The following is a 14,702-nucleotide window of genomic DNA, read 5'->3' on the forward strand; positions in this document are numbered from 1 at the left end:
TAACCATTAAAATGTTTCAATGATGCAATACTATATAAATAGAAATAGAGTCAAATTTGTGTACAGTTTAAACATACCAGACAAGTCAATGTGGAGTAAGTTAATTCAAAAATGATCTAATGTGTTCCACTTCCAAAAAATGAAGGAAAAAAAAATTGACTCCGGTGTATTCTTTCGCAGTAAAGATTCCTACTTTTGTGACGATGAGTGAAACAACAGAAGAGGCCTCTGTCAAATGCATGCGCACACTCACACACACAAACACACAATGCAACACAGTAGTTCAGTGGGGGGAAGGTTTTAACAAACACATAGTAATGTGGGTCTATTGGGGCGTCTTAGGACTGAGCCAGGAAAGCAGATGAACGTAGCTGGCCTGCGGCACCATGAAAGCAAAAAGTGTGTGTGCGTGTGTGTGTTTGTCGGGGGGGCTACTGGAGCCACAGGCATGTCATATCTCTTCTCCCCGGACTCTTTTGCTCTGCGGCCATCAATTTCTTCATCTACGCCCACATCATCAGACCCCCAAAAAAGTAGTAGACCCGCCGACACTAATGTGTTTGTCAGAGAAAATGCCCCATCGCTTTAATAATGTTTCACGCCATCTCTGCTTTCACCAAGGACGGAGAATTTGCTCTTCAGTCAGATAAACACAGACTGTAATTCCAGACAAACTCAATGGAAAGGCAAAGTGCAGCCAATCAGATGTAATCATGTATGAAGAAATGTAATTTCGGAGGACAACACGGCAGAGTGGCTTGATACGGATATTAGTTACTCTTCTAAAAAGCGTGACCACACCCGCCGAATATGAATTTATGAAGCCGGTTTGTGATTTCAATCTGACTAATGTATCAGAACAAACCCATCTGTGTCTTGCTGACCCCTGAGGTGAGCTGGTGGGGGCGGGGGGCTGTTGGTTGAGCGGGAAGCACTGCGAGAGTGGGCGGGCTAGTTCCTGCCTCCACTATGAAGTGGTCAGCAAGATGAGAAAAGAATCTTGTGTTTTTTAAAGCTTGCTGGAAAAACAAAGACAGAACAAAGAAAGGCCAAGTTCCATGGGAAAAATTTATTTATCAATATGCAGTATTTTCCAAACTGGTAGAACGTTGTCGTTCCATTGTAGCTGGTGCCGATAGGTTACGCTGAGAAGCGAGACAAAAAAAAAATAAAAAGAGGAGGCAAAATAAAAAACTGAAATCAAATAATAAAATGTGACAGTAATGATTCAAACATAGGGAAACAATTTTAACAGCTTTTGCTTATACATGCACACTGAAAAATAATACTGTGGCTTTGAACAATGGCAGAAATCACCCGACATACAGTGAGGCTCATAGGCGAGCAACATCCACGTGCTAAATTAGAAGGATGACAGGGGCTGAGGGAGGTGGCGGCAAAGAAAAAGTAAAACAAAGAACAGCCTGGGAGATAATGAGTGGTGGAAAGCGGATGATTTATTGGAGTGCGGCCACACTGTCATACATGGCCCCTTTTCTTTTTCCTCTCCTCCTCGCACCTCCATGTGCGTGTCTGTGTGCACTTCTTCAAACTGACAAGAGTGTCACCTTTCATTGTTTTGCTCGATGCTTTGTATCGGAGGTGCAAGTGTCGCTAAAGCATTAACATTGGGTTTGATAAAAGTATTCATTTGCAGGTTTAAGTGCTGCTTGCAACATGGGGAGGATGTTGGAATGAACTCTCCTTTCCAAAGACGCTCAGTGGTCGCAGACAACAAGAAGCATGTTGAATGGCCACGTCAAAAGTCGGAACCCCAGTTTTTGCAACACTTGTGATAACAAAGACAATACGAGACACTGCAAAAGAAGACAGCTCCGTTGCAATAATATGTTTGACTTTGAAAGAAATGAAAAGCAAACTGAGACAAGGAGTCTTACAAAACACATTTTAGAAAGACAGCTATTTACAAATACCCTCCATTACAAAAATTCTAATTTTATTTGTATTTTTTTTTACTTATAAGCAGTGTTCAAATTACATCTTAAATTGGGCTCTATGCATATATTTACATTTGTCTTTTAACGTTTCTCCCCCAATTTGAATAACATTAAGTGGTCACGAGAATGGTTGAAAATGAAATATGGTTGGTGGTGATGCGGTAATGACTCCCTTGGCTGGCGAAGGTAGGGGCACGCCGATCCCAAAGCAAAATATTTGATGTCGATGTTTTTCGCAGAGGAACGCTGAGGCCTGCATGCTGAGTTAAAACGCAGGACCACAAAAGCCCAGGCAGCTGTTTAGGTTGTTAACTCTGAGGTTAACGACACGCAGGAGTCTTTCCCGAGCTCCTCGAGCCGGGCTGCCTTTTAACTCAGCGGCTAACATCCACGGACGCGGCTGTAGATGATAGGTGCCTCTGACGGTGAGTAAACACCAAGCGGCAGTCTGACCTGGAGATCAACCGAGAGCCGTCAGTCTTAATGTGTCTGTGTGCGCACGTGTGTGTCAGCTTGCAGGCTGAGGAATGGCTGTCGTCTCCGCTCACACAACATTACGTGCCACTGCTCCTTACTTTGGCGGCCCACGCTGAGTGGAACACCTATTTCCTGTCCCAGAACAGGTCCGCTTGACCACAAAAGCATTCACACACGCACAAACTGCAAATACAGGCAATTAGCGCTCACACGACACGTGCGCTACAGCTGCAGTGCGCACAAATGCAAGCTCGCGATGCTGCTGATAAGTGAGCTGCGGTCTCCTCGCAGGCTCAACACCTGAACTGTGGAATTTTATGCACAACTTCTTCTTCCCAGTTCACACCAGAACCAGTGTGAGCCTGGAGAAAGAAAACCACTTGAGCTTACCGTCTTCCTCGCACGTTAAAGCCAACTCACAAGGACATTTTCTCCTCCCCGGCTGGTGAACGTGGGCATGGAGATGGCACATATTAGTGTGAACTCCACTGAGTCATCTACAGATGGCAGCCAATTGGCATCGGACGACAGTGGATCCATCTGTGGTTAGCCATTCAACGTAAATAGGATCACCTAACTATGTAGGCCAACCACCCCTCAGCTCAAACTGCTTACTTGCACTGTTGCACCACAAACACATTGCAACATGTCTGTTGCCTTAAAAAAAAAATAAAAATCCTCCCCGCTCACTTGAAATAACGACATCCTCAAATAGATCCAAGTGGAATGCTGGAGGAATTTGGTGTTTTGTTTTTTTAAGATTCCAATACAGAAACTCGCTGTTCTAACTCCCCAAGCAAATAGGTCGTTCTCGGTGCAAGGTCTGGACTTGCCCTATTGCGCACACGCACACACATTCACACACCCTAAAATACACCTAGTAGGTCATAAATACCAGAGTAATGGCAAAGATGGTATTAGGGGAGTATTATGGGGAAAAAGACACACACCTTGATACCAACAGTGCAGGTTTCTACTGTAATGGATGACATGAGTGGTCCAATGAGTAATAATAATGATCATCTATTCAACTCTATACATTGTGCACTTGTAGGAAAAGTCTAACAAAATACAACTGCTTTGTGAACTGAATCAGGGAAGTCGTCCATCAAAAATAGTAAGGCAAATATCCGGGGTGCGAAGGGACAGGAACACAATATGTCACACACTGTGTCTGATACCTGAGCTATCTGGAGAGATTCCCGGCCCGGCATGGAGCGCCCTCTGACACACAGGTGCACGCGCAGACACGCACACGCGCATACGTGCAACACAAACTGCCTGTTCCTGGCTAGTGTGCAAGGTTTGTGTGTTGGAGCATCAGGAGCCCAGTTAGGGTTACATCCGGTCCATTAAAGGGGACAGCAAACCAGAAAGTCTATCTTTTGATTCGCTCGAGCCACCCTCGCCCCTCAACGGAGCACAGCGGGGAGACGTACGAGGTGGGAGGTGAAAGGAGGAGGAAGGAAGGGTGGGGATTTCCAAACAAGCCAAAGAATAACAACCCACGGAATAAAATCTCTCTCATCAGTCTGATCACCGGATACTGGTCCGTGCGCATCTCTCCAGATTTGTGCAGCAGGGGGTAGAAATAACACGGGCTTGAAGTAACAATCAAGTCCCCAAAACACAAAGCAGTGTTCTTCCAACAACAGAAATCCAAATCTCCTCTGGGCTGCTTGCACTGCTGAGTGTCAGACTTTGTAGTAGATGTTGGCGGGGCTCTGCGGTGGCATTTCCTGAACGATGTAGACTGGATGCCCATAGTCGCCGCTCACCTTCTCATAGTGAGGGCAGTAGTTGTTCTCTGTCCGCAGCGGAATGATGATGTCACTGGGCTCCGTGCCAGCAGTGCCCCCGGGCATCTTGGGATTGGACAAGGTGCTGAGTGACAGTGCGGAGGGGCGGGGCTGGGAGTGTGTGTTTTTCCTGGCCCGCTTGCGCATCTTGATGAGCAGAATGACCAGGAGGAGGATGAGCAACAGGAAGATGATACAACCCGCACCGATGGCCGAGAACACGGCCACTTTGGAGCCCAGGATGCCGTCCGAGTTTGCGGACGAACCAGACTGGTCCTGGTTAATGGTGTCTAAGGAGAGAAGGAAAGACAGAGGGGTTACAAGTGCAAAAAAAAAAAAAAAACATTCACAAAACAAACTGCTATGACACTGGCAAAAAAACAAAAAAAAAACTCTCTAATGGCAATTTAGCTTAGACCGACCCCCGTGCGCACATGTGGGTGCATGCACACCTGAGAAGTCACGACTTTCAATAAATGCAAAGAAGTCCATAACCGTGGAAAATAATAATTAAATAGGATTAGTCCCAAAAGAAACCTGCCCACCGGGCGTCTGCCCTCTACGCCGGATGGACAATCCAGCCTTGGTTACTGGCAGTAAGGCTCGCCATTTGCGAGCTAGAAAAGGAAAAAAAAAAAATCAATTAATAAATCACTGGGTGTGACATTATGGCATATATGCAGGTCCTACTGTAGCTAAATAAATACACATTTTTTAAGAGCTTTGCTTGTAAGGGAAGAAAGGGACTGATAAAAATAGTACTAATTGATAAAAATAACAAAGAAATATAACAATTATATTATACTAGTGTATCATTGATATTTACATGTTGGTGATTATAATGAGGGCTGCGCTGATCCATTGGACAGAATCATGATCAGCGTCGATTTCCTTAAATTTGGTTGATATGTAATCGGCCGAATAAATCCAATCTTGTCCACAATCTCATCTTCCTCTGGAAAAAAAGTCAGTCACTGTCCTCTTCCGAGTGAGATGACTAATGGACTTTTCATATTATTTGAGAGATTTACTTCATGCGCTATTAAAGCAACATGTTTATATTGTTCGATGTTTTACAATAATAAAAAAATGGAACATTGAAGCAGTATGCTTTTGGTTCTAAAAAAAAAAAAAAAAAAAAAAAATGGCCAAAATCAGGATTGGTGGGTCAGGCTTTTTAAAGATCTCGATTAAAATTTTAATTAGGATTAAACTATTGTCACGTACTAATATAATTTTATATTATGATAAGGATTTTAAGTACAATAAAAAAAAATGATGTGTTGAATTTACTCAATTTTATTTTGTCAAGTCGTTGCACGGAATAAAATCATTTGGATTCAGATATATTTTTTCTGTATTAAATATACTATTCATTAATTAAATAAACTATACAGCTACTAAAAAAATGCATCTGGGAGGAAAATAATTCATAACAAATCCAGTAACTGTTTTTGCAAAGTTTGGGGACTAATAATCTAATGAAAAGTGAAAAGTGTTTTTAAAAAAAAAAAAAAAAAAAAAAGCAATGAAACCGTCTGCTAACGAGCTCACCAAACCAACGATTGTTGCCTCTGCTAAAAAAAAGAACATTTGAATAAAACCCAAAGAATTTGGAGATCCATATAGTTGTCAGTGGTCAGCAACGATTTGACAAATTGACAAGGATATATCATAACATCCGATTCACTTCCTGTATTTATTTTAAAATAGGTGTTTGTGGTAGGGGGCGGAAGAAGGCTCAAATAGGAGGTGAACCCGGGGGTTTTGGTTGTGACTGGACATGAGAAAGAATGATTGGCTCCTCCGGTAACTGAAATCTGAGAACCAAATCTCTTTTCCATGCATGCAAGCAGCTGCTGCCAAAGCCCCCCCGAGCCCATTACCAGCAACACCACCTCCCTACTGTCCACGAGCCTCCGCTCCGGCAACATGTTGAGGAGCCTCTCCAGAGATAACCGTGCAGATTGCCATCCTACATAATGACTATGTCTGCACACTCGACTGACCACCGCGCACTTAACCGTTGGCAGAGAAGCCAAACGCTGCGCCTTCAAGCTAATGACAAGTAAATGACATGACTGAAAGCTACCGATCCCCCGCCTTATCTGTGCAATCAGAGGCATGAGGAATTTCATACATTCTGCACACGGCAATGTTGGAGTGAGGCTGTCAGAAATTTCATTCCAGAAATATCAGGTCTTCAAGTCGCGGTGACACTTCCTTCATTCCACCTTTCACCTGTTCACTCGACATAATCACTGATCTAACAGAGGTAGACAGGTAAAAGCCTGAGTATACGGAAAAGGGATATTGGGAAATCTTTTTATAGAGCAGCTAATGTCAAATAAGCAATTATTGAATGGGGCGTGGATTGTCACATTGGGTCAGAATGGAAAGTCTGAAAAGTCTTTTCTTGCATTATACTGTGTGTGTGTGGGGGGGGGGGTGTTTGAAAATACATATATATATATTTATAAAGGCAAAAAATGAATAGTTCAGAGCACCCAAGAGGGCTCCAACGACTTTGTCAACCGTCCCTATATGAAATCTTAATGGCAGGTCATTAATTTAATATTGTATAGAATTAGAATTAGAATTAGAAATCCCTTTAATTGTCATTGTACTCAAGTGTGCAACGAGATTAGAGGGCTCCCCTCTCCAGTGCAATACAACAATAATACAGACAAATATATAAATTAGATAAATAAATAAGAGAGTGCAATGGAATTTAGTACTGAATAGTGTATATAAAAACACATCACAATGCTGTTCTGCAAGGTAAGGGTGTTCTCGTGTGTGTGTGAGAGTTCAGAATGGACAAGCAAACACTAATAAAAGGGAATGAGGTGTTTCTCTCTCGTTTTTTTCCCTTACTCATATAGATTAAATAAATTAAACACTTGGGAACAAACCTTTAGGGGCATATTTACTAAAGGTATGCATGTACAAAAACGAGTGCAAAAAGATGTAGAAGCTGATCTACTAACTGGGCTCAACCAGAATTACATCTGCCAACCTCTACAAAATTGCCACTTAAGTCATTTTGTGCATTGTGGTAGGCGTAAATGTAAATTGAATAATATCATTCATGAAATGTGATTCATCAAACCAAAGATGAATTGTGCTGACTGATTTGGTGTCTTAAAATAGTGCCTCTAAAAGGCAGGAGCAAAGCAGTGGCAACGTAGCACGGGGAAAATGAGAGGCGGCAGGCGGAACTTTTCCACTTGTGTAAACATTTTTGAAATGCCAACAAAAATTATGGTGAAATTAGTGTCCATTCAGCAAAAAAATACAAGTCCCAAGAGGCTGCAAATGCATTTTTCAATAAATTAAAGAGCCATTTATCAAGGTCGGTCGACAGCATGCGTTAATACAGTAACATTCAAAATGAAATGTACTTTGCATTTTAAACAACAAAAATACAAACTGAAATAAAATGTACCTTTCAATTTGGCGTTAATTATATGCTTTTCTTTTACTTTGACCTACCTACACACCTAGACCCACAACACACACACACACACAGACACGCACACAAATACATATATATATATATATATATATATATATATATGTATATATATATGTATATATATATGTATATATATATGTATATATATATATATATATATATATATATTTATATATGTATACATATATATATATATATATGTATACATATATATATATATGTATACATATATATATATATATATATATATATACATATATATATACATATATATACATATACATATACATATATATATATACATATACATATATATATATATATATATATATATATATATACATATATATATATATATATACATATACATATACATATATATATATATATATATACATATATATACATACATATACATATATATATATATATATATATACATATATATACATACATATACATATATATACATATACATATATATATACATATACATACATATACATATATATATACATATACATACATATACATATATATATATATATATATATATATATATATATATATATATATACACACTCACACACACACAAAAATATACACACACACATATTGACGCATGAAAAAAATGCATTTCTTTCATTGGATAATAAAAAGGTCATTTCTTTAGGTGCAGATGCACTCGGGCGAGTGAAATCAATGAAAACATGAGGTTGACGGCTTTCCCACAATTATCAGAGCAATCAAAGTATTTTGTGTCACTCATTAAAATGTTAGCAGGCTTTTTCCTCAAAGCACTTCAAACTACATTTTGCACTTTAAGTGCTCTGCAAATATTTCTATGATGAAAACCCAAAGTTCAAAACCCTCTTTGATGTGGTGGTCTCCACTACTTTTACACACTGTTAGTGGGTGAACATGAAAATTTGGTACTTACTATTTATTTGGAATCTTTATAAAAGATTGCAATGGTGGTATCGCAAACAATTTAGTGCCTGATATTTAATCCACACTATCTGCCTAGGATAATGCAGCGCAATTCTACCAAACTCCAACACACAATAAAAAATGTGTGAAGCTGGTGCTTACAAATAAGCTTTGTTATTTCTATGAAAAGAGAATGTTTGTAAAAATCCTATTGTCGCTCTCATTCGATGGTACGCATGTTCATAACATGGACGATTAAAGAATATAAAAATTTTGGACTTCACAGTTGTTGTTTTTTTTACATTTACTTTCTAATTCGAGCAAAATGTGTTTTCTTTAATTATGATCAAATATTTGCATTGGAGCATTATTGAAAGAACCTAATGGGTTTTTACCAGGGTTTCCAGGCATCTCAGGTCCCAATCGATCCTGATCTGGTGGATTTGGACTAGCTCCGTCCGGTATGGCGTTATCTTGCGGATCCTCTGGCATTGCAGGGTTGACTGCATTTGGAACTGTGGGGAATAAGAAAAACAACAACAAAAAAAAAATCAGTCTTTGACAGTGCCCATATGCGGCATTACAATGACATGTTCCTCTGCTCCAGAAAGAAATCATTTGTGTTATCTTTTGATAGACCTTTCATGTACAGACAAGGTTATCTTTGCACATTTTGAGAGCGTCTTCGAAGTCACGATGAAAGAACAAAAAGAGGAAGGACGACTTAGCGAGCGTCTGTGAAACAGCAGAATCCCTGTCCTGTCGTAAAAAATGAGCTCACATCTACATCAGCAGACATTTCTAACACTGACACATTCACGACACACACACACACAAACGCACACGGGGAAACACACGAAAGCACAAAGCTCAACTCTACTTACAATACACTTAGGCATGGCAGAATGAGGGTGAAGTAGTTATATATTAACTTTTTATTGCTTTACATTATTCATCACGTTAAAAGGCCATAATATGTCTTATTTATTGCATTGGCTTTAACTCTGCCTGAAAAGAGGCACACTTTTGAGGAGGAGGAGGGCAGGAAGAGGAGAAGGAGACGAGGAAGAGGAGGGGTCGCTCCGAGGGGAACGTGAGGGAAACAGATAGTTTATCAGTCTGTCTGTACTGATTTCAACACGCACACTTTGAAGTCTTTGTGTGGTGAGCGCTGGCGGGTCTGCCGCGTGGCTTTTACGAGGGCACGGGCGGCAGACGCTTCGAAACTATTAGCGAGGCCGGTCGCACGGGTTGCACGTTGCAATATCTGATGCTTCTCATTTATCTGCATGTGCCTCGGGCCCGCTCGGGGGATACGTGTGAGGGCTAGTGTTTGTGAGCAGGCAACTCCCTCGAGGCAGGTTTTGCATGTGAGCAGCAACGATGTGTGCATTTTCTGCACCCAGCCCGTCATGTAATGAATAGGATGTGGGACGCAAAAAAAAAAAGGAGAAAATCTTGTAACGTTCGCTTGCAGCTGCATACATTTTGTTTGCATACACTATTAACACATTTGTCTTCCTAATGCTCAGGCCGCCACTTCACCGCGAGCACGGCACTGGTGAGCTGTGCCGTGAGCCGTGGAGGGGTGTCAATAATTGATGAGGGAAGAGAAACATTCTCACTTGATGGTCGACATGAGGGGACATGCTGATCTGATTCACTTGCCCCAATACCGTTTGTTACCCAATGAGCATGTGCAGCCTGCTTTGGTGCATGTTCTGACCCATTTTTCGATGTGTACCGCTGACATTTCCCTTAGCTATTAAGACAGCAACTACCTCAGAAGAGCCAAGATGCCAGAAGGAGGGAGACAGCGGGGAGGGGAGCGCGGAGTTGAGGGAGACAATGATAAAGCTGCAGAGGCGAGGAAGGAAGGAGGAAGCAAGTTGCATGCGAGGAGGTGAGTCAACATATTTCCAACGAGTGTGGCAGCATGTTGGTGGCAGACAAAAGAGTGCTGAACAACAAGGGAGGTGTACAATTTGGACACATCCTCTTCAAAACGACACGGCAGACGGAATACAAAGCGTTTGAAGGTAAAATGACTCGAGAGGGTGAATCATTTCATCATGGATGATTCGCCGTCACATGGCCCGCGATGAAACAATGCACATATTGCGCACTGCGATGGGTCATCAAACTGCAAGGCACAGAGCAAAGTGCAAAAGGAAGAGGAGTGGACATATGGGAGATTTGGCGACATGAGGTGTTGGCATTCAGGCTGCACAGACAGAGGGAATGTGGATTAAACACAATGACATCTGGGGTCAGAGCCAAGCACAGCCCACCATTTTGGAATTTGACTTGTAGTCAATTTTATAACAAAATACAAAATAAAGACGACACCAAGCTCATAAATTATCCACAAACCCGTGGAGGCAGATGACTGCCCCACCCAGAGTCCATCTGCTTCTTCCTCCCTTTTTAAATTTTTTTTTTTTTTTTACTCTCAGTTGGTTTTCTTTAAAAATAGAAATGTGGTTCAAACCTTGGCCCAAATCAAACACGCTCTGAGATAGCTGTTGTTATGATTTGGCGTAGCTTGATCTTACGAGAATTAAGTAGGATTTTGAACTAAACATAACGCTTTGTGATTACTATTTATTTATTCCTACTATGTGGGTTCCGCTTTTTTTTTTTTTTTTTTATTAAGGGATGTTAAGAAAATAATAAACCTTTTATGCTATATCCATAACCACTTTAAAAAAAAATCTCTTAATGTCATTTGAGGGTAGAAGTCTTTTTTTTTTCAAGATGCCATTGCTCGGGAAAAAAAAGACATTTTTGTACGATTTACCACTAAAGTCTTGTTGTCTTTTGACACCATTTTCTTCTATTATTCTTAATAAACCATGATAAAAAAAAAAACATTCCTCATTAATTGTGGCAAACAAAGAATTGTGTGGTGCCTCTCACAAATTAATAATGCTGCTCAATCATGGTTTGGACATAAATCAAAGATATGTCGATTACACTTTTTTTTTCTTCAATGCACTGAATGACTAAATGACATATTTGGTTTTATATGCATAATTATCTGTAATTTTGAATGCTCAATGTCACAGCATGGAGATGCACGGTTGAGGAAGTGGGTTTGACTTTACGGTCTGACATCTCCAATGAAGACGACCCAGACTGAAAGTACATTATCTCGGTGTCTAATGAGCACGTCAGAACACACAGCAGGAATTGGCTGCAGGGCAACCAAGTTTATTGAAGCAATGGGGAGGAGCTGCCTGCCTAAAATGCCTTGGTCATTTCACAATGAAAAGATTCAGTCGAGAGTGTTTCTGATTCATTTTTATTTTTAATTATGTAAAAGAGTCATGCCCAGTGCATCAAAACTCCAACTTGGGCGAAATGTTACCCTTAATAACGTATGCATTTAAATTAAATGAATTCAATGAGCTAATATTGGATTTCCGAAACATCAGAAATATGTCAAATTAGTATTGATCAGCTAATATATGGAAGGAAATCGAGCCCAAGCACTAACTAATGCATCCTCAAACAACTTGTTTGTTTTTTAATTACCATAAAAGGAAATATAATTTTTAATTGTTTAAAATAAAAAAATGTGAGAACAATTATTCACTAGTCAGTCAGTTAGTTACAGTAATTAGTTTCCATCATAATTTTATCTGACTATTTTTTGAATATCTGATTATATTGTCAAATATGATTTTGACTTTGTGTATTAAAGGTGGTGGGAATTCATAGGGGATTAATAAATGCACGGAACAGTATTTTTCTATTTATTTTTCACGTTTTGCAGAACGTTACATTCAAATCAAGTAAAAGGGTCAAAATAACTCACAGGCCAATGGCAAATTGTTTCTGGGTTGGCTAGGCACGTTATCTACTGTCTAAAAAAGGAAATCTGACTGCAACTTTTCAAAGCAGGTTTTCAGGGCACGGTGATTGTGAGTGACGGGCGGCTTCAAACCATTTTGTAAAATAAGCGCATACTCCACTGAAGATGGGAAGAGCCGAGAGCAACACGATCACAAATGAACTCGCTCAAAGTTTCCTAGAACTTTGCTTGAGTCAGATGTTTTTCTTTCAACTTCCATTACGTTCCCAAATTTGTTTTCTCCTTAAAGCGGAGGCTTGCCTGCGCTCATGCAGCTGTGTTGTCTTTGGTGGTGAGATCTCAGCCTGCAGGATGCTTAAAGTGACCTACATGGAAGAATAATGCAGCGCCTGCTTGTTTGTCAAATGATTGTGGGCATTTTTTCTCTGTATCGGCTCAATTTGCCGCAACTCCGACCTTGCTAACATCAGCAGCTCATTAAATTCCATTTTCTAATCGACTGCCAAGATATGCTGCTCTCATCCTGCTAGCCGGCATTTAAATATCAATTTGCAATCACACACTAACACACATACATTTCTACAGTCATGTTTTTTTTTTTCATGAAAGTCGCAATTTTTTAAGGCGAGTCATGATTGCTGGAAAGATCTTGCCCTTAGATAAACATGAGTGTGCATGCATGTGTGTGTCTTATAAAGACAGGACATGTTTACACATCTGTGCAGCACCCTGTCAAATTCAGGATATTTGTATCTGCTTAGTAAGTAAAGTATGGTGAAAAGCAAAAGTTGTGTCCAAACATGTCCAAACAAAATTCCATTATTTACATCTAGTATTTTTACTTGGCTCCCACTGACCACTTACACATAAACACAACTTAGTTTAAGAGCAACATTATAAAAATCAAGTTCAGTTGCATAAAAGGACATTCTTTTTAGATATATTAAATTTAAATATATCTATACTGTATATACAAGGCTAGAAATACATATTTCTACTTTATGGAGTAGTTTTGCAAATCAATGAGTTAAGTTGAGGAACAAACAAATGTGGATAATCTTCTTTTTTCTGCAGGTTAATCCCAGGCAAATGAAGCAAGGGTTTTATTAAAAATAAAATATGACAATAAAATGAATTAATTGTTTTTCTTTGTTTCAATTTCATCAACATTTTTTATTCCTTAAATTCACATTGTGTATAGCAGTAAACTTTCTTTTGTTTTTAATATACTTTTAAGATAATAGGCCTTTCATGGCTGACGTAAACCCGGGAATAAATTCATTCCCACGCTAGCGGAGTTAATTCTATCTTAGTTTAGCAAACAGTAATGTGTCGGATTGATGCAGAAACTCATATAAATGTTATTTTTGGTGACTTGCAAGTAATCATAAATCCTTATTTGTAACAAGTGAGGGTAAAGCGTTGTTAAATTATGTGTAATTAAATCTGAGGGCAACAAAGTTCATACTGTGATTTATTGATGGTTGACAAATGAGTTTCTGATGCTTCATTACCAACAACATAATTGTGGAGAGATGCATTGCTAAACAATTTGTATATCCTTTAAAGGACAGTTGATTTATTGGAAAAATGTTCCAGTTACAAATACTAATAAATAGTGATTTTACATTGAATTTCTACACAGTACAGAATGTGTTTTTGACATGCTGCATTTAGTGTACATTTAACGTCCATCCATTCGCTGTCCTGTTTATTCTCACTAGAGTTACGGTTGTGCTAAAACCTATCCCAGCTGACTTGAGGGAAGAAGCAGGGTACTAACAGAACTGGTTACCAGCCAATCGCAGGGCAGACACAAACAAACAATTATTGACTCTCACATTCCGCCCAACAGACAATTTAGAGTCTTCAATGAACCTACCATGCATGTTTTTGGAATGTGGGAGAAAACCCGAGTAGCAGGAGAAAACCAACGCAGGCACGGAGAGAATGTGGAAACTCCACACAGGAAGAGGATGTGTTAAAAAGTCAGCCACCGTGCCACTATCGTGTTAATTTGGATCAAATTAATTATGTTAAATTAAAAGATATCAAATGTGTTCATTAAAAAACTCCTGCATGCAATTTGTATATTTTAAAATGGCACTGTAAAGTTTTATTATGTTCACGTCATAATTAAACAATAAAGACATAGAAATTAATTTGTCATTGTTTCGGAACATATAAAAATACTTCTTGCAATTTTAAATGTAAATTGTTTAATTAGACACAAAGAGTTAAAA

The 14,702-nt window shown here is 39.4% G+C and overlaps 1 protein-coding gene across 1 annotated transcript in view; it reads right to left on the reverse strand.

Moving 5' to 3' along the window:
* Window positions 1-1,049: 1,049 nt before the first annotated feature.
* Window positions 1,050-14,702, reverse strand: part of efnb1 (ephrin-B1) — a 71,640-nt gene continuing 57,987 nt past the window's right edge. The window contains exons 4-5 of the mRNA XM_088294446.1: window positions 9,038-9,157; window positions 1,050-4,524 (exon numbers count right to left, since the gene is read on the reverse strand). Coding sequence (XP_088150572.1) covers window positions 4,130-4,524; window positions 9,038-9,157 — 515 coding nt within the window. The 3' untranslated portion in view covers window positions 1,050-4,129. The remainder of the gene's footprint in view (window positions 4,525-9,037; window positions 9,158-14,702) is intronic.

This window comes from Idiotropiscis lumnitzeri, chromosome 4 (assembly GCF_059441095.1).
Source record: "Idiotropiscis lumnitzeri isolate Australia: NSW breed Sydney's pygmy pipehorse chromosome 4, RoL_Ilum_1.0, whole genome shotgun sequence".
In the NCBI taxonomy this organism is placed as follows: domain Eukaryota; kingdom Metazoa; phylum Chordata; class Actinopteri; order Syngnathiformes; family Syngnathidae; genus Idiotropiscis; species Idiotropiscis lumnitzeri.